Source organism: Magallana gigas, chromosome 3 (assembly GCF_963853765.1).
Source record: "Magallana gigas chromosome 3, xbMagGiga1.1, whole genome shotgun sequence".
NCBI lineage: Eukaryota > Metazoa > Mollusca > Bivalvia > Ostreida > Ostreidae > Magallana > Magallana gigas.
In genome coordinates this window covers 46,691,835-46,716,415 of record NC_088855.1, presented here as the reverse complement: position 1 = coordinate 46,716,415, position 24,581 = coordinate 46,691,835, and the positions used below count along the sequence as shown (strand labels likewise).

The 24,581-nt window shown below is 33.6% G+C and overlaps 2 protein-coding genes across 3 annotated transcripts; one reads left to right on the top strand and one right to left on the bottom strand.

Annotated features, from left to right (window-relative positions):
- Window positions 1-27: 27 nt before the first annotated feature.
- On the bottom strand, window positions 28-17,579 carry LOC105341736 (abnormal cell migration protein 13). Of its 2 annotated transcripts, none has more exons than XM_066080045.1 (5): window positions 17,525-17,579; window positions 11,350-11,622; window positions 3,152-3,292; window positions 2,272-2,510; window positions 28-1,996 (listed from the first exon to the last, which is right to left on the bottom strand). In XM_066080045.1, the coding sequence occupies exons 1-5, from the start codon at window positions 17,562-17,564 to the stop codon at window positions 1,769-1,771; spliced, it is 921 nt and encodes a 306-aa protein (XP_065936117.1). In that variant the 5' UTR covers window positions 17,565-17,579; the 3' UTR covers window positions 28-1,768. The 2 variants fall into 2 exon arrangements, with proteins under 2 accessions (XP_065936117.1, XP_034299129.2); XM_034443238.2 differs by lacking the exon at window positions 17,525-17,579 and adding an exon at window positions 16,073-16,233.
- Window positions 17,580-17,648: 69 nt separating this feature from the next.
- On the top strand, window positions 17,649-18,892 carry LOC105334520 (uncharacterized). Its single transcript, XM_066077887.1, has 2 exons — window positions 17,649-18,017; window positions 18,290-18,892. The coding sequence occupies exons 1-2, from the start codon at window positions 17,649-17,651 to the stop codon at window positions 18,890-18,892; spliced, it is 972 nt and encodes a 323-aa protein (XP_065933959.1).
- The last annotated feature ends 5,689 nt before the right edge of the window (window positions 18,893-24,581 follow it).

Below are 24,581 nucleotides of genomic sequence, written 5' to 3'. Positions count from 1 at the left end.
ATTTCATAAACAAGAGAAGAGATGCAATTGAAATCATAACACATGTTTAATTGAAGATATATTCACAATGTATGTATAACAAACTTTGGAGGAATATTATGAATTAATTCAAGTATAAATTTAACAACAACAATACATGTATATCAACAAGATAGAAAAATTACATATATGCCACTAAACATGTAGGTAAAAAAGGTAGAATGTTTTCATATCCCTACTGGGTGTTATAGAGATGCATTTATGATATCGAAAAATGTAAAAATTTAAAAATCAACAATTGCAAAGAACAAAACTCTAATACAAACCCAAACCAAACAATGCGGAATTCCCACAAGCACCTACTTCTGTATTGGAGTGTTTGCAAATAGTATCAACATTATTTTTGTATTAAGGGGTAAACTTTCTGGCTATGGCAGAAACATGTGCTAGTGGGAATATCCCTCTTTCATTAAAAAAAAAAACCTTCTTAATATAGAAAACCTAATAACATGATTATTTTTACAACATTCTAAAAATTTACAATAAAATGAAAAATCAACTTGAAAGAAAAACATGAACAATATTACCCAAAACAAACAAGTAAAGAATGATTTTTGTTCTACAGAAAAATGTGCTTATTAGATGATAGCACAGTTTAATATACACACTAAACATGATACTTTTAACAATTAGTACTATAATGCAATTAATTTTTGAGTGAGATACCTAAGATGACCCTGTTGCCTCTCTGTTAGGTTTATACACACATTCTTGGCCTTTTAATTACCTTTTTTTAATTTTAAAATTATCTGACTCTGTGTCAAGTATAAATTTTAGTTATTCAAACTTTTACAAAATCAATGTCACAACTTCATATAAAATGGTACATAAATATCTTCACAGAAATAAAAACAAAAAAAGTCACACAGTTTTAAAGATATTTTCAAACTTTCACATGCCATGGATAAAAAGACTATCTTTTACTGTGCAATACCTATATGTATAGACTCTAAACAAAAATTCTGAATAAATGGCTATCTTTTAGTATTGAATAATTTAGCCTACCGAGTACATGTACTCTCAAAATTGTTCACAAATCTTCAAATTCAAAAGGATATTACTGGAAACATGTACAATAAACATCTGGGAATCAGTATATATGTAAATATATGTACATGTAGATTGGTTTTGGGTTTTTTCTTGCATAAATACAAAAAGAGCAAACATGCATCTTCATTTCATCACAACAAAGAACATGCTATTATCGTTAAACACCTCTAAATATAAAATATTAGAAAACACCAGAGTGTGATAAAACTCCATTGTAAATGTGTAACATACCAACAATTTCAAGCTTAACACCACATTGTCATAAAACTTACAGTTGAATACATTTATATAGAAACGTTAGAGAAATCTTACTACCGTATTAAAGAAGACTACGATTATTCTCACTCCCATAAATTTGATCTATTGCTCTAATGACACAATATCTACTGGTAATGAATATCTAATCAGTCTGAATAAGATATTACCATATTAATTGCTAGTTTTAAAAAACTTCAACACAATGACATCTTTCTTCAAAATCCACATTTAATCTAGGTTGTTAACATTCCAAATAGAAAGATCATTTTGAAATTGAACTTCTAATCTAATACAGCAGCATGAAAAAGATTTCTTAATAAAGAATTATCAGTATGCATTATGGAATTAACCCTTAGTAATTGTTTCAAACTACACAAAAAGTAGGAATCTGGAGATAAAACCGGACTTCCTCTCGGATTTATCACTGCCCCATGGGAGCACCATAGGGATAAGGGTTGGAAGCAGGTGGGTACCCCTGTGGTTGCTGGGGGTAGGGGGGTGGATAGGCAGCATTCTGTGGGGGATAGCCCTGGGGTTCTGGAGCAGGAGGGTAGTAGCCAGGAGTGGTTCCCGGTTGTTGGTAGGGTGGGACAGACCCTGGCTGCTGGTACATCGGTGGTGCGGTCACTGGCTGCGGGGCAGCAGAGTACTGCAAACAATATAAGAAAACTTGATTGTATATGAAACTAAGTTACATTTTACAAAAAAAAAATTCTAGTTAAAATCTTCCAAAGCAATATGGAATTGATTAACATGCACATTTTTTTTGCAATCTACATAGTCAATACTATAAGTTTTTGTTTATCAAATGCAAGGTTAAAAAACTAATGTCATTTTAGCTTGACTTGAGAATTGAAACCATCTACAATCAATGTATGTATAGGTTTCAGATGACGCATTCTTATTTAAAAATTTGTAACATACCTTGACCACACCTCCAGAATTGTTTCGTCTTCTGAGAAATCGCCTAAGGCAGAAAACTCCAACACCAATGATAACCAAGATGAATATAACGCCGACAACCACCCCAGCTATCCAGGAGAGGGTGCGGGTCACCTCACACTCATCAATGGACTCCCCACACTGGCGGTAGTTGTCACATTTGTTGCCACCAGATATACACTGACCGCCATTACAACGGTACTCAGATCCAAGGCAGGATCCTGTAAATATTTAAACAATGAAATGCTTTCTTTGATGTCAGATTCATGTTGGACATGAAGGTAGCGACATTGCAAAAATTTACGGGTTATGTATTTTTCTGCAATGATCGCTACCTTCATTATATTAACATAAAGCATCAAAGAATATTATTATTATGTTGTTAATATTTAACAATCAATTGATAGTAAAGAGTAAGTAAAATTAACTAAATTATTGTCCATGCATCAATCAGTATGTTAGATAAAAGAAATAGCCATGTTGTCTTATATGGGAAATTGAGTCTGATATCATCATGATTATTCCATACAGTCTGCGATTTTTCTTAGATTGCATGCTTTGAACAGGATTGTGTAGATTTCAGCCCTGCCAGTTTCTATAGAGCTATGAATCACAGTCACTTTCCTTCAGAAATAGAGAAGTTAGTTGGAAGATGTAAAATACCTACCGATAATATATACCCTGTATTCAATCAAGATTGGCCATTTTGTTTAAGAACATTGTATATTACCATAGTATCAATAAGTCAAAAATTACATACTACAATGTAGTACATGTATATCATTAATTCAACAATTTGGTAACATATATAATAAAAAAAAAGATCAGGTGACCCTACATATACTAATAGATCTACATTTACCTGTATGGAATGGTGTGATGAGCAGCTTAAAACCATCATCAGTATTCCAAAAGTTTGATTTGAATCTGAGAGTAAGGGAATCCCCTGTTGACACGTAACTTCCCACTGGTTCTCTCTCCCCACAAAGGGCCCGGGCCAAACCTATCATACAAACCAGAGTGATGCCAAATTACATTCATTATGCTATAAATACTGTTAAACATAAAAAAAACAAGCCAGTAATTAGTTTCAACGTGCAGCTATAGATTAGGTTTTACTTGTCTTCACATGCTTGTAACAGTGAAAACATGCATGTAGCATGTTGGCTATTCTGATTTTTATGTTGAGAAACTTTGAATATTGTATATCTTCAACATTTTTTTCCATTTGCAATTTGAAATAAAACTGAATTTGTTTAAAGTAGATAAAATTCCTAAATTGAATATTTATACATTATGTATTTGCAAGACATAATTCAACAGTGGTCAAAACATACTTCATATATAGTCAATAGTTTTGACTAAATTTCAGTTTCTGCATTTTTATAGACTGAAATGAAACTAAACAAACTAATTCGTTTAAAATATTATTTCTGTTGGACTGAGCATTTCTTTTTTGCTTTTTAAGATACCTAGAAGTGACTGGTGGATGAAATCTCTCAGAGTTATTTACTGTACATGAGAAGCAACAGAAAAAGCTAAGCTAAGGCAATCTAAAATTGAACCAACGTAACTAACATTTAAATATTGGCAAATTTTTATGACAGTGTTTTCTTCATGACAAAATAAGGAAGGGATTAAGAATATCATTCAAAGAATAGAACGCATTGAACAATAATAGTTTAATATCAACAAGAGAAGAGCTATCAACCTGACAGCAAACTAGGTTTTTTCTTGTGTGAACAGTATCCCCAAATATATATTCATGAGCTCTGTATTGAAAAACACTATCTATCCAGAGAAATGGGATACTCTAGATAATGCAATATTTTGCAAATATTAAAATGACAACCTGTAAGTTCAAAAACTTTAATCTTTTGTAAACATTATCAATCAAAGTACTGAAAGTACTGAGAGACGGAGGCATCATTGCGGAGGAGATTAATCTAAGAATTCCAAGTTTTGAAGTACAGATGGGAGTTGACATCATCGATTGATATTTATCTTAAAATCTATGATATGTAATTTCGCATGCCAAGTAGTTTCTTATCTGTAATTGAATAACGCATGAATTTTCGGAATTCTAGGAAAACATCATATGAATCATGTTGCATAATATTTTAAGATAGAATAAATTCCATCAAACTATTTATCAGTAATGTAAATATTTTTGGAAAATTATATGGATCCAAGCAATATTTAACTATAATAATATTTATTGCTTCAGAATGCATTACATCGAATTTATCGATTATTTTCGAGAACAAGGTCTTGTCAGCGGCGATGATCTGTGGTTATAGGTCCAAACAAAGTTTCACTTCCGGTTTGCCAGAGTAACTGTATAGGAGAGTTGGTAAAAATCAACTCCCAAAAATAATAATGGTTTTTTCTTCTTCAAATTTTAAGGTATAGAAGGTTTAGAGTATCAATTAAGAGTTTGCAATACTAAATACTACAGGACAGAAACTACTTTGCTAACATATTCATGCTCTTTTATGGAATATGCAAAAACAAATTACAAACAAAAAAATATTTTGTTAGTTAGCACTATATCTAATGATTCACAATATAAACGAAAATTTATGATATATAATCAATAAAAACTTTTGAACAGCGAATTTTTTTCATATGAAATAATCGTTCATGCTTAAAAACCCCTAATGTTACATGTAGGTAGTACATGCATGATCTCAATCTCACATAGTTGTTGTTTTTTTTTCTTTTTCAGAATGTATGATTCGATTGTAGAGAGTGATAAAATATATTTCTAAGCATTTCAAAAAGTTATGGAGATGAAATATTTATATACAGTCAAACTTGTATTAAGCAGTCACCTGCGGGAGGCACCCAAAGTGACCTCTTAACAGAGGTGGCTTTTGAATAGAGACTTGTGAATTTGGCGGCATCAAATACCTTATTAAAACAATTATTCAACTTTATTTTAATTATATACTTGATATTTAGCATAATGTATCAAAAAGATAGATAAAGTAATTGATTTGATGTTCTTATAGTATCTATCATATTTACAAATAAGTACAAATACATAACAATGCAATTTTTATATTTTTATAAATTATTGAAAAAAGTCATTACGTGGTATAATCTTGTCGCTGACATTTTCAGAATTATAACACTATTTTTATGAGTACCGTATAAATAAAAAAACAAACACTTTTAATACAAATCAACAATTAAGTTTTTAACCGACTGTATCTGAACTCAAAATTATATAATTAAATCAAGCAATTTTCTCTTGCCTCGCTGCCGACATTTTTGACACCTTTTTCATTCATGTTTATAAAAGAAACATTGTTAATACATGTTTAAACAATTCACTTGATTCCCATTGGTATCTGATCTGCCAATTATGTATTCTGAATACATCGATTAATATGGTTTCTCTCGCCTCAAGCGTATAATTATTGTTCACATTGATAACCCGGCATTCGGAAGCCATGTTTAAAATCCCCGGGTGTAAATCATGTGATCGGCCAAAATGGCCGCCTAGTGCATGTCGACTGTAAAGTTTCAGATCAAAATACGATGACCGCTGACCGTGTTATACAGGTGACCGCTCTTTAGAGGGCATTTATATAGGATTTTTCATCGGGAGGAAATAAAATGACCGCATACGAAAGGTGACTGCTTAATAAGGGTCGCCGCTTCGGCAGTTTTGACTGTATAAGAGACTCTACAGCTCATTTTGCTCAATTTTGCTCAAAATTACAATTGATTTAATCATTTCAGGCGGTCCAAAAAGTAAATATTGCTAGCTCAGCCTTTTCATCAACAGCTTAGCGCATCAACTGTAAACATTTCATCGTGACTTTGTGCAAGGGATGAAAATATTACGAATTTATACAGATTTTACTTGTGGTTTAAACAAAATTTTAGAGATATAAATTTAGAATTTCGAAAAAATATTTAACACGCAATTGCGGGCTTTTTTTGCTGTAAAAAGATTCAATCTTTCAGTATATGCACGACCTCTATTTGTTTAAAAAGGGAAATATCCAAGATGAAGAGAATTCACTGTAATATCTCTTTAAAGCTAAATTTAAAATAATATACCGCGGTAAATCTTGTAATACCCCTTACGTCACTTTTAAAAGAAAATATGTACATTCTGTCAAATGTTTTTACACTTTTTACACGCGAAATTCTCTTATCGGCTTGCAAAAACACTGACTTCCCAACTTACTTTGAAATCGACAGCGCTGGCCAGACAATGCAGGATTAATCAAGCTTCACAGAACGTGGCCTGGGTACTCTACCTATGCACACACTGAATGTGTGTGTGTGTGGGGGGGGGGGGGGGGGGGGTTGCGTTAAAGGATGTAATCTGGATGTTTAATTTATTTGTTTCACTATCCTTATAGTAGGTTTAGTATGCATGCCAAGTAAAACTAAACTAAAATGTGCCATGCTACGACCACGGTTGTCTGTACTTAATTGGGGGAATACTCAAGTTCACATAGCAGTGGTTCAACTTGTTGAATAATCATTTTAATCATTTTATTAGATCGATGTCGGGGGCGGGGGTGTAGCTATACATAGAAGATATATCTCCTCAGGAGATGAATTGATAATGCGCAAGTAAAATACAATACAGACTAAGAACCACGCCGTGTTTATCCATTGAATCTCATAATTATTTAACACTTCGGTCAACACAAGATGGTTCTTGAGGAATCCTCATTATTTAACATCACAGACAGGTAGCTGTATAAATAGCCACTAAACAATTACACACCATTGCTATTCTTAAACTCATGCATATTCATACTTACTTGGAATTTGACATATTGACTAAAATTTTCGAGAGAAATTATGTTATTGATTGCAATATATATACAGCTTACTCCACTTATATTGAACTCGCTTATTTTGAAATTCCGCTTATTTTGAAATAAAAATAAATCCCCAGTTTTTGCCTCTCATATTCTTTGCATTGATTTCACGGATATAATGAAATCGGTTATTTTGAAATATCGCTTATATTGAAGCCACTGAATGGTCCCCAAAGGTGATAATTAGTTGTTTTTATAACGGTTATATTGAAGTTCTCCCTGGCGGCTGTCGTCACAGTTGGTGACAGTAATTATGCCAGACTGACCGGTTGATATACAAAGGTGTGAATTGATAAGTTTTCTTCGTGTGTGTTTTTATACTTTTATTAAAAAGTAAAATTTATTCACTGTTTAATTTTTTGTTTTTACGAATACGGATGTATTGAGGCTAGACGTAATATGGAAACCCAACGGAAAAGAGATACCTTATCTCCGGACGCTAAATACAAACTAGTTATGGCTATTGATGAAAGAACAAAGCCTAAATTCGAAATAGCTAAGGATTTTGAGATTATCGCGTGTACACTAACGATGATATACAAGCAGCGTTCAGCAATATTTGAAGCGTTTGAGTGTGGTAATTTTTCTCTAGCGTTTTTCTAAAACGTAAAAGAATGCGATCCGAGATTATGATGAGGTTTAAGATAGTAACAAAACGAAACTTACAAAACTTTCGGATATAATTTTAATCAAACTTTCAAGGATTAATGTTCCATGTAATCCGTTTATTGTAATAGATAAATGATGATCTAATAATTTGATCGGGTTTGGTTTTCTATGCTTACATCGGGATTGAACTTTCAAAAATGGCGGCTTCACGTCAGTCAATTTCGCTTACATTGAAATACGGATATATTGAAATAATTTGCATGGTCCCCTGAATTTCAATATATCCGGAGTAGGCTGTAGTTCTATTTATTGTAATTTCAAATAAGATATTTATTTCAATAGTAATACATGTATTGAAATATGAATCCCAAACGAATATTGCAATTTTTGCTGCTAGGTGTCCGTCAAATCCACTATCGACGTCACATGTGAGCTGACCAGTAGCAATAGAGGAGGCTCATAGAGCCTCCGTCTTAAAATCCAAATCCAAATAATATGCACATCTCTACATATACATACAATTGATCTGCAAAACAAGAGGCCCAGGGGCCACATCGCTCACCTGAGCAATAATAGCCATAACTCTGATTAAATAAGCATTAATACAGTATCAAATTCAAAATATCTTGACAATTAACTACTGTAGATCCTACACAAAATTTTTTTAAAAATCTGCCAATTTTTATCCATATTTTATATCCATTATTTCTATGGTAAATACCAAGCCCTTTTGTTGTTAAAGTATTTGTGAGAAGATAAGTATTAATATTCCTACTATAAAATCCCCCCTTTTGTGGACCCACTTTTCTCCATAAAATCATAGTTTGATCAAACTTTAATCTGTACAGCTTGTGCTTTCACACAAGTTTAAGCATTTTGGGCTGAATGCTTTTCCAGAAGATTTTTAAAGATTTTCTATATATGTTCTTATGTAAAACTTGATCCTCCCATTGTGGCTCCACCCAACCCCAGCGGACCATGATTTGAATAAACTTGAATCTTAACTACCTGTGGATGCTTCCACACAAATTTGAGCTTTTCAGGCTAAATAGGTTTTGAAAAGAAAATTTTTAAAGATTTTCTCTATATATTCCAATGTAAAAATTCATCCCCTCATTGTGGCCCCATCCTACCCTAGGATCATGATTAGAAAAAAAAAATGAGAATCTACACTACATGAGGATGCTTCCACACAAATTTGAGCTTTTCTGGATGATTGATTTTAATAAAAAGATTTTTAAAGATTTTTTCTTCATGTACAAATGTAAAACTTGATCCCCCCACCATGGCCTCACCCTACCCCCAGGGATCATGATTTGAAAAAACTTGATCTACACTACCTGAGGATGTGTCCACATAGGTTTCAGCTTTTCTGGCCATATTGTTTTTGAGAAGAAGATATTTGAAATATACCAACAAATTTTCAAAATTCTACATTATCTCCCCTTTAAAGAGAGTGTGGCCTTTTGAACAAACTTGAATCCTGTTTACTTAGTGATGCTTTGTGTCAAGTTTGGTTGAAATCGTCCCAATAGTTCTGGAGAAGAAGATGAAAATGTGAAAAGTTTACGACAGATGACAGACAAATCTCCTATCTTGAAAAGTGTAGGAGATATCCATACAATAGAGGTACCCTATGCAATATTTTGCCAAAAAGGATTAAGTTCAACATCTGATATTTTTTAATGACTTATCAAAAATAAAAACCCAAGTAAATATGCATATCTCTGATATATATACACTTGATCTGCAAAACAAAAACTTTCTAACATGAAAACTGTAGGAGGATTTATGCATACAATAGGGGTACCATATATGCAGGCACCAACTTGCCTGCCCGCGGCACCAGCTTGTCTGGCCGCCTAACTGCCTTTTTTCACCATTTCAATAACCAGATTTTTCCTTCAGAAAACCAAATAAAAATTACAAGGTTATTTAGTTAGAACATTCCAATCATCTTGTTATAAATCATTATGATAATTTCTGCTTGTCTTCAGTGATTTCATCATCATATGATTGCTAAATAAATCAAGACCATCACTGATGAAATGCTTTCTTTTTATTCTGAAATGTCTTATACAAGTTAGAATCATTTTAACAAGACAATGGACTTTCGGTTAGACATAGCTATCTATTTTTTGCGTCAAAACAAGTTAAAAATGACACGGTTTCAAGCGAAATATGCACCAATTGCGTAGTCTTAGCTCAAAAGCTAGACAAATCTTGTTGATTTCAAAGACGTATGGCTGAGTGGCCAGCAATGAAATAGACAGGTCTACGTAACATTGCTGTTTGACACATCTACCGAAAGTCCAAGCTCTTGTTAAAATGGTTCTAAAATACATGTATGTAGTCTTTGGGGGTTTGCTAGCTTGTATGCTTAAAGCTACTTGGTCCGATTTTTTGGTTTTAACAGCATCAAATAATTTTCCATACAAACCCATCATCAAAAGTTATGGACTTTTTCCTATTTACCCTAGCGGAATCGGTCTCCTTTCAAAGTTAGAAATATTCAAAGTATTATATAAAAATAATTTTTTTTTTGGGCAAATGAAAAAACAAACCAAAACACATCATGCTAATGTTTAGAAAATGGAACCGTTTCGTTTCTTCCCCCAAATGATTGGGTTTATTCACCGCGCATGTTATGTTCGATTGTAAACCAAGCAAACCTCAGAAATATTAGCGAAAAAATGTACACAGGTTTTTTTAATTTTCCTGAACATCAAGACCATTATTTATAGCAATGTCAAAGCCGTAATACAACCATACAACCATACTGGTCTCGACGTCAGGGGTGAATTTTAACAGTAGGTAAAATAATTCGATACCCTTTTATGTCCTTTGTATTGTTAACAAATTTCGTACATATTTTTTTTCATTGAAATCTGGCTTCATTGACCGGGAAAACTACTGCAATATCCATTATTATACACATACTTAGCATAACCATTGTTGAAACACGTAAACAAAATTTGATGTTAAATCAGACCAAGCAGCTTTAAATGGCATTACTTAAAGATTTTCAAATCATAGAGCATATTTGTTTTTGTCAATCTGATTAAAATCACAGGCACCTGATATCAAAAATATCTCTATCTTAGTATGGAATATAATCTGACTATTAACAACAGGTGTCTGTGATCGAAATACCAGTACATGTCCTGCAGTTTAGAATAATTCTTTTTCACTTCATATTCAAGGAGGGGATAAAATTCAACTTGTAAAAAAAATTCTAGTAAACAAAACTGTTCCTATATTTTAAACTATTACATTGTCAAAGGGATTTAGTTGTTTTATTGCAGATTAAACATTTTCAACTCTTTTGTTTGCGCATTCAGTTTTCCTTAACTATAGAAACCAATTTACTGAATTGCTGGTTAGAATGCCTCTACTGGACCAGCAACAAGCAACATACCAGTATTTAAGAAAAAAAACGATATAAGGCAATAGAACAGACTGAGCTGTTCCCTGCACCTCAGGAAAAATATTCTTGTCAATTGACTGCTGAGGCATTAAATAATTGTATACTTAATTGCTCACTGTGTATATGAATGACAGTAATATATGGTAGATAACATTCTAAGAACATTCATACCTTTGACAGGTGGGTCAGACGTCAAAGATCCATCATGTATGTAAAGAACATCATCACTTTCATCACAGGCTATAAAATCATATCCTTTGATATCGATCTTCCTAAATACCAACATAAGTCTAGTCCGAGACGTGGCACTTATATTTGAAGCCCTTACTGTTAGTCTACAGTCCATTCTATTCTTGTATTTGCTGTATCTGGTCAAGTCAAGACGAATGGATGGAGTTGAGGAGCCTATAGTCAGTGTTTTACCGCATCTCTGGTCCATGTAATCTATAGTAATTGATGAAAAAATAATCAAATTTACATATATTTACTCCAAATCAGTTCCCCATTTCACTGAGAGAGTATATTAAACTCATTATGATCAAACACAAGCTTTTTTTGAAAGGATTGGTTTGTATTTATCTACTTTACATTTATTCTCTACAGAAAAGTGGACTGACATTGACACAGCTTTCAATAAGGACTGCATCTACCCAATTTATTAATACACTATGTCATCATGTTTTATCATAGTCTATACTGTAGATGTGGTTTTCACACTGGTGGTTAACTTCGCGTTTTCTATGGTCAAACAATGCGCATGGGTATTAATTACCAAGAGGATTGATTTAACACACCAAAAGTTGATTTTTTTCACAGTATGCCGGGGGGGGGGGGGGGGGGGGGGGGGGTGTTTAAGCTTACTGCTTAACTTGTATAAATTTTCCTTACGCATAAATAACCACTTTTACAGTGCCATATCAAGAAGGGGGAATTTTCCATCACTAACTTGTATTATTCATTCACCCACTTGTAAGAATATATTTATGCAAGAGTCAAGAACATGAAGAAGTAAGTAGTTCCACAACACAAGAGGTCCACCGGCCATATCACTCACCTGAGCAATAGTTTTTGTATCATTTTCTTTTGACATTTGTAAATACGAAACTCTTAAAAATATTGTAATTAAACTCAAAATAATTCTCATATAATCATACATTACATTAAAATTTTAAAAAAGAGACATACTTTTTTTTGGACATCATAAGATGCATCAACTGACCAATATTATTATCCTTGGCCTCAATGTATCAAAGAATATCATTAAATATTACATATAGTTGTAAAATGAACTATAAATTATCATAAAAAGTATGAGAAAGTCATGATTTGAGGATATGACGATATGAGGAAGCTTACATAGTAATGTAATTAAATATTGCATTGTATTTCTTGAGAAGAAATTTTTAAACTATTCCTATATACATGTACTTCAACATTAAACCCCTCTTGAGACCCCAGTATTGGGGCAGGGTTACAGTTTGTAAGGAAGTCACTCGGAATACCTCACACAATTTTTCAACGTTACCATCTGGGTCTGTTGCACTTGCAATGCAAAATCCCGTAGACTCCGTTTTTTTAGCCATGTACCGTATTTTCCCGATGAATCGTCGATGCAGACGACTAGTCGAATTGCTCATTTCTAGCAAAAATTTCAACAAAATCCTACGATACGTCGATTCAGACAACACGTCGATCTCATCACTTCAAAATGGCGTATAAAACTGCAGTAACATTATCAGTGTATGATGCCACGATGTCCCCGATACCAATTATTATTAATGATTAACATTTAAACAATTATACTTTATACTTATACATCATATTTTCATATACCGGCAACATCTACAAAGTCGCTGGCATTGTAAACAATTCCTGATATCGCGTGATGTGCAAAACTAAACTTACTTTGACAGAAATATTTTTTTCCCATGTATCAAATAATCAGCCACTCTGACCATCGCCAGTGTATTCGTCATTACGTAACCAGCCACCTGTTGACTCGGCGCTTGGTCAATGTTTGTTCAACAATTTCCGGTGTCAGAGGCATGCACCTGTCTCGTGTCGGACTTCAAAGGGGGTACTCAAGTGCAGAAAGCTTAGCAATTACTATGATTTGATGAAACTTGTTTACTTTGTATCCAATAAATGCAGTTACTGGGTACACGCTATTGTTTTACATAAACACTGTTAGAAATAGATCGATAATTTGTACGACTTAAAAATGATGATATACGACATACATACGTTTCCTAAATTTTTTATTTAACAATAATCAAAGAATTAATCAATGAACTATAATCACTCTTATAACGGTACTCTTTATATACACAGGGAGTGAAATTGCCGTATAGATGTCAGCCTTAGCAAGATTATATTAGCACAACCGGGATCAGCCTACCGTATAAACAATAGAGATGATAAATGCCGATTACGTATTTTAAGATTGATTTTGACCATAAAATATTTCTTATTTATACTTTCCACTAACAACTCTTTACTAATAAAATAATAAAACTTGAAAACATTCCCCTGACCTACTGCAATAATTTTTTCCATTCAAGTTTGGTTTAAATTTTACTGCGCAATATTATTTTCCCACTATAGTCATATATGGAATCATGTGACAATGTGTTTATAAAAACGGAACGGTAAAACTTTTAATTGATTAAAGACAATGCACTATTGTTTAATAACTGTTATTATTATGTATTCTAGTGTTAACAGATGAGTGAAAATGATAATAATTAAAGATGAACATTGAATTCAACAAAGTAATTTTCAATAACACAGCCAGCTCAAGATGATTAAAACCAAGATTTTTCATACTATTTTTCACAATTTTCTGACCTCAAGCCTTAGAAAAGTCAATCAAGACGATAAGTCGATCAAGACGATAAGTCGAGTGCATTCAGGGGAAAAAAATACCAACTTATCGTCGGGAAAATACGGTATTAAAACCTGATAAGCTACAGGGTTGGAAATAAGAGCCCGCCCGACCTCCCGAGACGGTCTGTTTCTTAGGCGGGCGGGGGCGAAACTTCAAAAGACAGCCCGGCGGTCGGGCTAATTTTAATATCCAGTTCCTAGTTTAAAACCGACAATTTCTATCTTAATTTATTTACCTCATTCACAAAAAGTACAGACAATGTCGGTTGTTAGGTTTCGTTGATAATTAGGTAAGCTCTACAAGTTGTAATCTATTCGCTCATTGGTCTGAATGATTGTTATAGCCAACCAGTGTTCGCAATACAATTTTGTTCGGCACTATTGCAATAGAAGCAATATGCTTGATGATGCGCAAGTTTTTGAGTTTGTCGATTCCCAAAAAGCGTTCCTTGATTGACGCTAAGGGAAAAAATAGTATACAACCAAAACAAAAGACGCCGATGTACAGTTGAAACACATGGGAAGCTCTATTGTAAACAATGTCGAGGGTGGATAGGTTGTACACCATTATTATTTTTTACGATATATTCTGACCAAAATTACGCATATTTAGATGTGGGTAGTTGATTTTAAACAATCTTTTGGCGAAATCTCCTTTTACAACTTTTAAAACAATAATTCATAAACGATTAGTAGCAAATAAACACAAAGACACAAGAGTTTACTCGGAGACATCGAAGTTACTCATGTGGTTGAAAATCAAGTACAAGCATTTTCATCCCCTGTGCAAGTAATTGGCATAAGAATATCAAGTTACCTCGTATTTTTACAAAAACGGAAAAAATATGCGTTTTAACCGTTTTTATCTCATTGAAAATAGAACCCTGTCACTGGCGGAAAACCCCTCAAAACAAACGAGAAATCTGGAATTATTTTGCTTTGACCATATTTTGAACCTACAGAAAAATAGTGTTGTGATACCAAAACACATTTATCACATTACAGTTGTTTTAATTTAATCCCTTTCAATATTTGATATCATATTATTGTCAATCTTTGAAATTGTTTAGAAAGTTCATGATCATGATCATGATCATGACATTGTTAGGTGGCTTCTAAAAGAGGGATTATAATTATATAGTACATGTAGATGAATAGTTTAATTTTCTTAAGCATGTTAAACTTAATAATAAGCATATTCTTTGGGTTATGTTTAGATATGGTTTCAAATACTTGTAAAAGTTAAAGATTTTGAGGGGCCTGTGTTACAGATGTAAATATTAAGCTTTATGTATAGTTCATTCATAATAACAGGGACGTATACACTTAGTATATATGTCCCTGATAATAATGAACTTTTTTATCAGGACTGGCAGATTTTGGGCAGGGCTGGTAACTTTTTAAAGTAGCCAGCCCTGTGGCTGGCTGCTATTTTTGGTGAATTTCCAACCCTGGCAAGAGGGAGCATTTCAGAGAAAAAATCTTGGAAATGTTCATACTCTTGAATGAACATTGTTTAAACCTTGAGGTATCTATAAATATTGAGTAATTAAGCAAAATGTGAATTGAGGATATCTTGGAACAGAGTATAAAAGAAGACTTTTAAACATTTTCCCTATACCTTTCTATACTAAAATTTGAACCCATCTTGAGGCCCCAGTATGAAGGTCGTAGTTTTAATGATTATGAATCTACACTGTCTGGAAATGCTTCCATTTGCTTGATTGAATGGTTTGCCCTCGCTCACGTCTTACCCTAATCCCAACATCGTTTGTATTTCACAACGGTAACCAGGTAACATGTAGATTTATTATACATTATTTTACGTCTGTAAGCATACTGATTTTGATAGCTTTTAAAATAAATCATTTCGCTTTTAGACCTTTGTTTAGAGAAATCGCCATCGTTAATTGGCAAATGAAAAATTTCATCATCTAGGCCAACAACCATTGATCTGTTAATAAATATTTCGTTATTTGGTCGAACATATATCTGAACGTATACTTACACTTTGGAGGAATCGCAAATATCTCTGAAATCACTACTAAACATATTACGTAAATTGCTAGTCCTAAGTATGCCATTGTTTGTCGTAATAAGTAATTGTCTCTAAATAATTGATGTGTCAAGTTTACTTCATATTGTAAAATTGGTATTTCCGGGAACCAAGGTTTTGTTAATTCGTCCATAAAAGAGTCGTTCAGAGATACCGGCTGTATATTTTATATATTTAATATCACTGATTATTTGGCACTGAATACACATTATGCATTTTTTATATCAGTTCCTTCTTTAATCGTGAAGATTAATATTCGTTTTAGATTACGTAAGAATTGACAGATTTTGTGTACATGTAATTTCATGCTCTTCACCCTCTAATCCAATCAAGAGGAACAAACCACACACACAACAACACAAAATCATTATCATTAACTTCCAAAGTATTAAAAACAAAAAGGAAGAAATCATGAATCTCATAGCTCAAGCAGACCCAAGCATCATCATGGGCACAGAAACATGGCTAAATCCATCGAAACATCCCCCCCCCCCCAATTATGAAGTCATTAGAAAAGACAGACATGATGGGTATGGTGGAGTTCTACTAGCCATCAAGAAGGACTTTATTATAGACTCAGTGGACATCAACACTACATCAGAAGCTGTCTTTGCAAAATTACACCTAGGTAAAAACTTACCAATTATCATCGGAAGTGTGTATAGACCACCGTCTATAGTAAGGAAACATACATAGAACATCTTTGTGACACAATCCAAAATCTTTACAACAACAACAGAAATGCCATATTCTGGATAGGTGGGGATATGAACCTGCCTGACATCAACTGGACAGATGTATCCATCAAAGGGAACCATGTTAGTTCAGCAATTAACCTGAAATTCCTAGACACCTTGCAAAATTGTGGCTTGGAACGGATGGTGACCTTCCCAACTCGCTTAGACAACACATTGGATATATTCCTATCAAACCGACCAAGCCTCGTCAACCGATGCACCCCCATACCGGGTTTATCAGATCACGATGCAGTCTTTGTTGAAACACCAGCTGTGGCAAAACGTGGAAAACCTGTAAAACGCAAGATCTATCTATGGAAGAAAGCTGATGAAAATAAGATGAAGGCAGAATTCATTGAATTTTAAAAGCAGTTCCTTAACAACTATGACTCTTCATCGCTGATAGAGGATATGTGGAACTCCATCAGTACCACACTCAACACGATCCTTGAATCTACAGTACCATCAAAGATGTCAAGCAGCAGATTTAACCAACCACGGATAAACCGAGAGATAAAAGCTCTGTCTCGGAGAAAGAAGAGACAATTCAACAAGGCAAAATCAACAAAACATCCTAAGGATAAAAAAAAACACCAACATCTAAAAGTCAAAACTAGAGATGCATGCAGGAAGGCATACAATGAATATATAAATAACATCATCTCACCAGACTGTACATCCAATCCAAAGCAATTTTGGGGATTCATCAACAGCAAGAACAAGGACAGTACAGGGGTAGCGCCATTAAAAGCAGGCGACGGACTTACATATTCAGATCTATAACATGTAAGATGCTTGAACACATCATCACCAGCAACATCATGCGGCATGTTGAAGGCCAGAGAATGCTAATGGACGCACAACACGGCTTCCGAAAGCAACGATCCTGTGAGACTCAGCTGATTGTTACTATACAGGATCTTGCCAAAGCTATTGACGACAAAAGCCAGTCAGATGTTATTCTGTTAGATTTCTCTAAGGCCTTTGATAAAGTCCCGCACACTAGGCTGATGAGCAAACTACATCATTATGGAATTCGGGGAAGCCTTCATAGCTGGATTGCTGACTTCCTGCGTGATCGGACACAAACAGTAATCCTTGAGAATGGAAAATCTGACCCAGCTCCTGTCCTATCAGGAGTTCCTCAAGGGATGTCCTTGGTCTGACACTCTTCCTATTATATATCAATGACCTGCCTGAGTATATAAAGAATGGCTCCTCAGTGAGACTCTTCGCTGACGATTGCCTCCTTTATAGACGTATAAAAACGTCTAAGGATGCAGTCCTTCTCCAAGAAGACCTGGAGGCCCTCCAAGAGTGGGAAAAGGACTGGCTCATGGAATTCCACCTCCAGAAATGCTAAGTTCTCCAAATAAGCAACAAGAGACAGCTTATAAATCATCCATATTCCATCCATGGACACGTCTTGGAGATAGTAGAAACAGCAAAGTACCTCGGGGTCAACATCCACAACAAGCTTAACTGGAATCATCACATAAACCAGGTGACAAGGAAAGCTAACAACACCAGAGCTTTCCTCCAGAGAAACATCTACCAGTGCCCAAAGAAGACCAAGGAACTGTGCTACAAAACCCTGGTTCGACCCCAAATGGAGTTTGCCAGCGTAATATGGGACCCACATACGGCCACCCACATACACAACCTGGAGATGGTACAACGGAGAGCGGCCAGGTTTGTGACTGGTGACTTCCATCGCACCAGTAGCGTTACCACCATGCTACAACAACTGCAATGGCCAACACTCCAAGAGAGAAGATCTGCGGATCGAGCCATCATGATGTTCCGCATTGTGAGGGGTCTGGTGGCCATACCAACCTCCTACCTTATACCAACTGGGACTACATTGAGAGGCCACAACAAAAGATTGTTGATCCCTTACGCCAGATCTGATACATACAAATATTCCTTCTTCCCAGCGACCATCAGGCTGTGGAACAGTTTACCAACATGTGTAATTGAGTGCAGTTCCATCAACACCTTCAGGAACGAGCTGCACAATGTCCTATTTCAGTAACCACCATCTGGATGATTTTATGTGTATATAGTGCCACCATGGTTTTTAAAATGCACCTGTATATAGATGGTTCGCTCGCACCGCGCATTAGCGCAACAGTTCGAAATTACACCAGATGGTGGTCTGAACTATACAGGAAGAAGAAGAAGAATTTATAGTTTTCATAAGTTTAACTAGATATGGCCAGATATATGAGTTTAACAGCATGCCTTCTAATTGTCATGTTGTAAATTTTGAATTTACCGGGTGGCAGTAAATACAAAATTTACAACATGACAACTAGTTGTCATGTTGTAAATTTTGTACTTACTGCCACCCGGTAAATTTGTCATGTTGTAAATTAGAAACAAACTGATCCCGATCTAAATTGCAAAAAATTGAAAATCAACAATATTTCTTCATTTGCAGACAAGAAATATGTTGAATTTGTAATTGTTCTCCTAATTTCAATGTTGAAAATTTGCAATATCTCTAAAATTTAGTCAATATTTGATTTAATTTCTTTTTTAAAAATGGTTGCCTTACATTTCCTTTCCAGAGAACACACTTCTTAAGAAAAATTTTATCCATAGGTTTGAAAAATATTATCAAAAGAAGTTTTTTATTTTCAGAATTTTTTTTTTTTAATTAAAAATATAAAACGTCTTATTGACATTACTGGACACGATTTATTAGATATTTATATTATAAATTTATTCACATCAAATTTTAAGCTCTACAGTGCGTTACTTGCAACCAAAATAGATTTTCTATACTTTTTCGTAAAAAATACAAAAAAAATCGTATAAATTTTTTTAGGGCATATATCCTTCTATGAACAACGTAATCTTGCTACAGAAATGATTCTCTAACGATCCATAAAATAAAATTTTGGTGTAGCATTCCACCTTAAAATTCATCTTGCAGCATTTTATTGTTATTTTTGATATCCTCTCACCATTCCTATCTTTAATTTGTCAGGGACGTATAAAAAAAAACCCGAACGAGTCCTGTGGATGAATTATATTTTAAAACATAAGACTCGTACGTTAATTTTTTTTACACGTTTTTAAACATGTTATATCAATAAAGGTTGAATTATTATACATCATCACACCTAACGTTAACGTCTACTCTCAGTTTAATATAAGAATAATCACTGAAACTGTCAAAGTAAGTGGCGAACGCGTGTACGGTGCTTTTTGTTTATTAACTGTAAGAAACATGAAGGAAAATACATTCGATTGTTATGCCGTGTTTGTGTTTTACGTTAATTTTAGTGAATGAAAACACAGCATATATGCTTGACTTACATGTATATAATTCCCCCTTGTTCTATATTTGTTCCATATTACATAGCAAAATACCGATGTATTGTTACGGCATTATATCATAGTGACAACGCTATATGGCTAAGCAGATACATGTACACATATAACATTCCCACTTTCTGGGAGTTGAATTATGTTCAACCTCCCTAGGCTGTCACGCAAACTCAGCGCGAGAATAATTTGAGTGGGGCAAACTACTCAATATAATGTCAATTTTGTATTTCGCGTTCAAATAATCCGTGTTAATCGATGTTGATAATATACATGAACAGATGAATATGATGTTCATAATATGAATTTCATATTTTCAATTCAAATTCTTATTCAATTTTAGATTGATATCTGGAGAGTAATGAATTATTGTTTTTGTGTATGTTTTGTAACGAAACGTGCTTTTAAACGTAGTGCGCTTGACGAGACGACCACGTTGGCGCGAAAGCTTTGCAATGTGTAGAGTGTAATGAAAAATAGTTCATTGTTTGTTTAATATCTTTTAATTAATAGATACTTTGAGTATATTGGAACAATTTGTATACGAATACCTCACAAGTCTTCGTGTGAAAATTCATCGGTTTTACTTTTCGTACACTAAAATATTCATATACGATAGAGTCATCAAGTTTTGTTTACATTCAGAGAAGATCGAAGAAAACTGTTTATAGGAGAAGAAAAGAAAATCAGGTTTTTGTCAAATCCTATCAAAGTCAAGGTAAATGCTGAAACAACGTTTTACTGCACGAATTCGTATTTTCACCAGAAAGGGTATCAGGAGAAAACGTACCCAAGAGAAAACGTACCCAGGAGAAAACGTACCCAATTTATAGGGTACGTTTTCTCTTGGAGAAAACGTACCCTATGAAAATCATAATTATACTACTTAATAGTTTTTAATACTTTTAAATACTATTTTACATAATAAATATACAGAAATGTAAGAGTTTTATAGATATATGAATTTAATACTTTATAATTTTAAAGGAGTTGGACAAATTAAATAATTTTCAAATGCTACTTTAATGCATATTTTAATGCATATATGTATAGAAATGTATTAATCTTATGAATAATATCTTTATAATAATTGTAACAACTTTTATTTTAGTACGAAATAATGACCTGTCATAATAATGTGTTTTCAGTCTCCTTCTTCTAGCTAATTATCCATTTACCGTTAGCCTTACCGATTTGAGTTTCTCTATGCGAGATCCCCTGATATTAATTATAGTGATAATCAATTAAATACCTGAGCAGTTATTATTATGTAGTATTATATATTGCCTCCCCGTGCAGGAGAGAAATATTCACCCTCCACACATTATACATGTCAGTGGAGTCGGAAGAAAATTGACTGTTCAAAGTTACATCTCGTAGTAGTTTCCATATATATGAATCAAACAAATATTTAACAGACTTGGACTTGGTTATATTAAGCAACCTTGTTTTAGATAATTTTCAAAAAAAAATGTAAAAAAAAAAACCAAAAAAAAAAACCAAAAAACCCGCGATATCGACATCTTGAGATACTCATCATTTAGTTCTTCAAATGAAATTGCAATAAAAACTAATAATTTAACGGTTTCGCTTATGGTGGATTAATTGTCGACTAATTAAACTGCTCAGGCCATGTTCGTGTATGTTATAAATTATCGTCTTAATTTAAGTACGTGACTATGCATTTAAAAACAACAGCAATAAATGATACAAATGTTCATTGTATATTTTATTTTCTTTCATTTAAGAATATCTATGAAAACCGTTATTTATTATTTTCATAGGGTACGTTTTCTCCTGGAGAAAACGTACCCTATAGATTGGGTACGTTTTCTCCTGGGTACGTTTTCTCCAGCATTCCCAGAAAGTGAACAATTCCGTTAGATTAGAGCTGTATATATATGTGCAAGCCGATATGTTCGATGTTCACGTGTTTTCGTTTTGTGGTTTAGGTACAATATGGCCAATATAAAATCGTCTGATTACGTTTATGTCTATGATATAAGAATCTGTTATTTGAATATTTTAGAATGAACCCTGAAAAAGACTTTTGTCGTGATTTGTGTGTTTCATATTTAGTGTGTTTTGTTAGTCTGCGAATCTGAATGTTATAATAATTGAAGTCTTGAGTGCACTGAATCTCGAAAGTAATTAAATATCTTTTTACAATGATTGAGGGTGTGTGTAAATGATATGATGTTGATGTTTCAGTGGTATTTATTAATTTGTGCAATAGTATTTACTATGACTGTACATGGTAGGGATCTGTGAAATCATTGTGCTGCAGGGTGTAAGAGGCAACGTTTTATAAGTTGGCAGGTTTTTGTTCCGTGAAATAAATAAAAAGTTGATTTAAAACCCCTTATATACTAGAAATCTTACTCAGTTTTGCTTTTTACGACAAATGCAAGTATGGTTGAACTAATTTCAATAAATAAAGAACTTGGCAAGAGTTGAAAAACATGGAGATGAAAAAATTAACATTGATTATTGAGATTAAACAAGTTTAGCTTTTTTTTAAAAAGCTTACCGTCTTTAGAACAAACCCTAAACAGCAATTAGTTATCAAAGACAGTTCAATTCTTTTTATATAAATGTCACCTTCCTCTACATAGCATGGCGAGTGGAACATTTCATGTCATGTGTCGTTTAAGCCTTCGTGTCTAAAATTGAGAACTGCGTACCCGAGCTTGTAAGTTGAGATCGATTATAGGGTAAAAGAGATCTTAGGTAGGGTCGTAGACTCGTATTATTTCTATAAAATCAAAGTTATCCCACTGCATATATATATCTATCTAAGGTGCAAATAACTTTACCGATATTAGGCATACCGCATCAATTTTTTTTTATTTTGATAAATATTTGAATAAACAATGCTAAAAGAAAAACAAATAATTTCAATAGATATTATAGAATGTTACTTTCAACTAGTTAGACATGAAAACCAAAGGGTGAATTTCATTCATAGCAATTTTGTATTGCTTTTTCGTTTTCTCACTTTTTAAGATTTGAAATCTACGAAATTTGTTAAGTCGTACATGAAAAAGATCATCAGAAAATTATCTCCCTTGCGCCGAACAGTATTTCAACCAATGAAATAAATGTAAATTTTCACATCATTTATTTTCTACCAATCACAAAGGAAAGGAAGTGAACAACCCGGAGACTGTAAATTATTTCAACTCTTAATAATCATAGAGTTGATCATCGAGATTAAATCGTAGAGTTGATCATTGAGATTAAATCGTAGAGTTGGTTATTGAGATTAAATCGTAGAGTTGATCATCCAATGGTAAATGGAACAAACAAAGAGATGAACATTCTGGGGATGAACAATCAAAAGAGAGGAATTTAATGCAAATCAAGGACATGGGACGGGTGCGTCGATTTACCCAAATGGACCCAAATGAACCCAAATGGACCCAAATGAACCCAAATGGACCCAAATGGCGACCCAAATGGACCCAAATGGCGACCCAAATGACGATTAAAGTGGAAAAAAATTATAATAAAATCCTTATTACTAATATTATTACTTGTTTTAGTCATGTCATGGGGTTGTTAGCCGTTATTAAGAAAAATAAAGACCCAAATGGCGATTTAAGCGGAAAACAATTATAATAAAATCCTCAATACTAATTATATTACTTGTTTAGTCATTTCATGGGGTTGTTAGCCGTTATTCAGACAAGTTAAAAATGAATTATGATTAACTTGTCTATTTAATAACGTTGCCCAGCTCTTGCCACGAGGAGGCCACCCCAATAAAGAGCCATAATTTAGGGAAATTTGGAAAAATAAAAGCCGAAGGTCCAAAACAATAATTAGAATTATTTCAGTATATCTTTGTAATTGAAATGAGAAAACTAGTAAGATCCTCTGTAGAGTTATTGTAAACAAAATGAAAGATGCAGTGCATAAAGTTTTACGGGACGAACAGACAGGTTTTAGATCCAACAGTAGCTGTACTAACTAAATAGCAACTCTAAGAATAATTGTGAAACAATATGTCGAATGGCAGTCATCACTGAACATAAAGTAGATGGGTGAATAAGTCGTGTAAAATGCCCATATGAGGAATAAATAGATACTGCAAAATTAAAATATGTGATAAATTTAAAAAAAATAATTAAAAACAATGCAACTATATTTAACGTAACATCGATGTTTTTTCAATAAGTATGCCAAAGGTACTAATTTTAATGGTTATGATACATACAGAGCAACCCCCTACCCCAAGAGAGAGAGAGAGAGAGAGAGAGAGAGAGAGAGAGAGAGAGAGAGAGAGAGAGAGAGAGAGAGAGAGAAAATTTAATGGTTTGACTATATTATGCAATATCTACGTAAATTTTTTAACTGTTTATTTTTTTTCATTTTATTCCTTTCTA

Coding starts and splice junctions, on each gene's coding strand:
- LOC105341736 (XM_034443238.2), bottom strand. CDS start 16,148: ATGGCATACTTAGGACTAGCAATTTACGTAATATGTTTAGTAGTGATT. Junction 11,623..16,072: donor ATTTGCGATTCCTCCAAAGT/GTAAGTATACGT, acceptor CAATTACTATAG/ATTACATGGACCAGAGATGC. Junction 3,293..11,349: donor GTCTGACCCACCTGTCAAAG/GTATGAATGTTC, acceptor TTTGTATGATAG/GTTTGGCCCGGGCCCTTTGT.
- LOC105334520 (XM_066077887.1), top strand. CDS start 17,649: ATGCTTGAACACATCATCACCAGCAACATCATGCGGCATGTTGAAGGC. Junction 18,018..18,289: donor TTCCTCAAGGGATGTCCTTG/GTCTGACACTCT, acceptor CACGTCTTGGAG/ATAGTAGAAACAGCAAAGTA.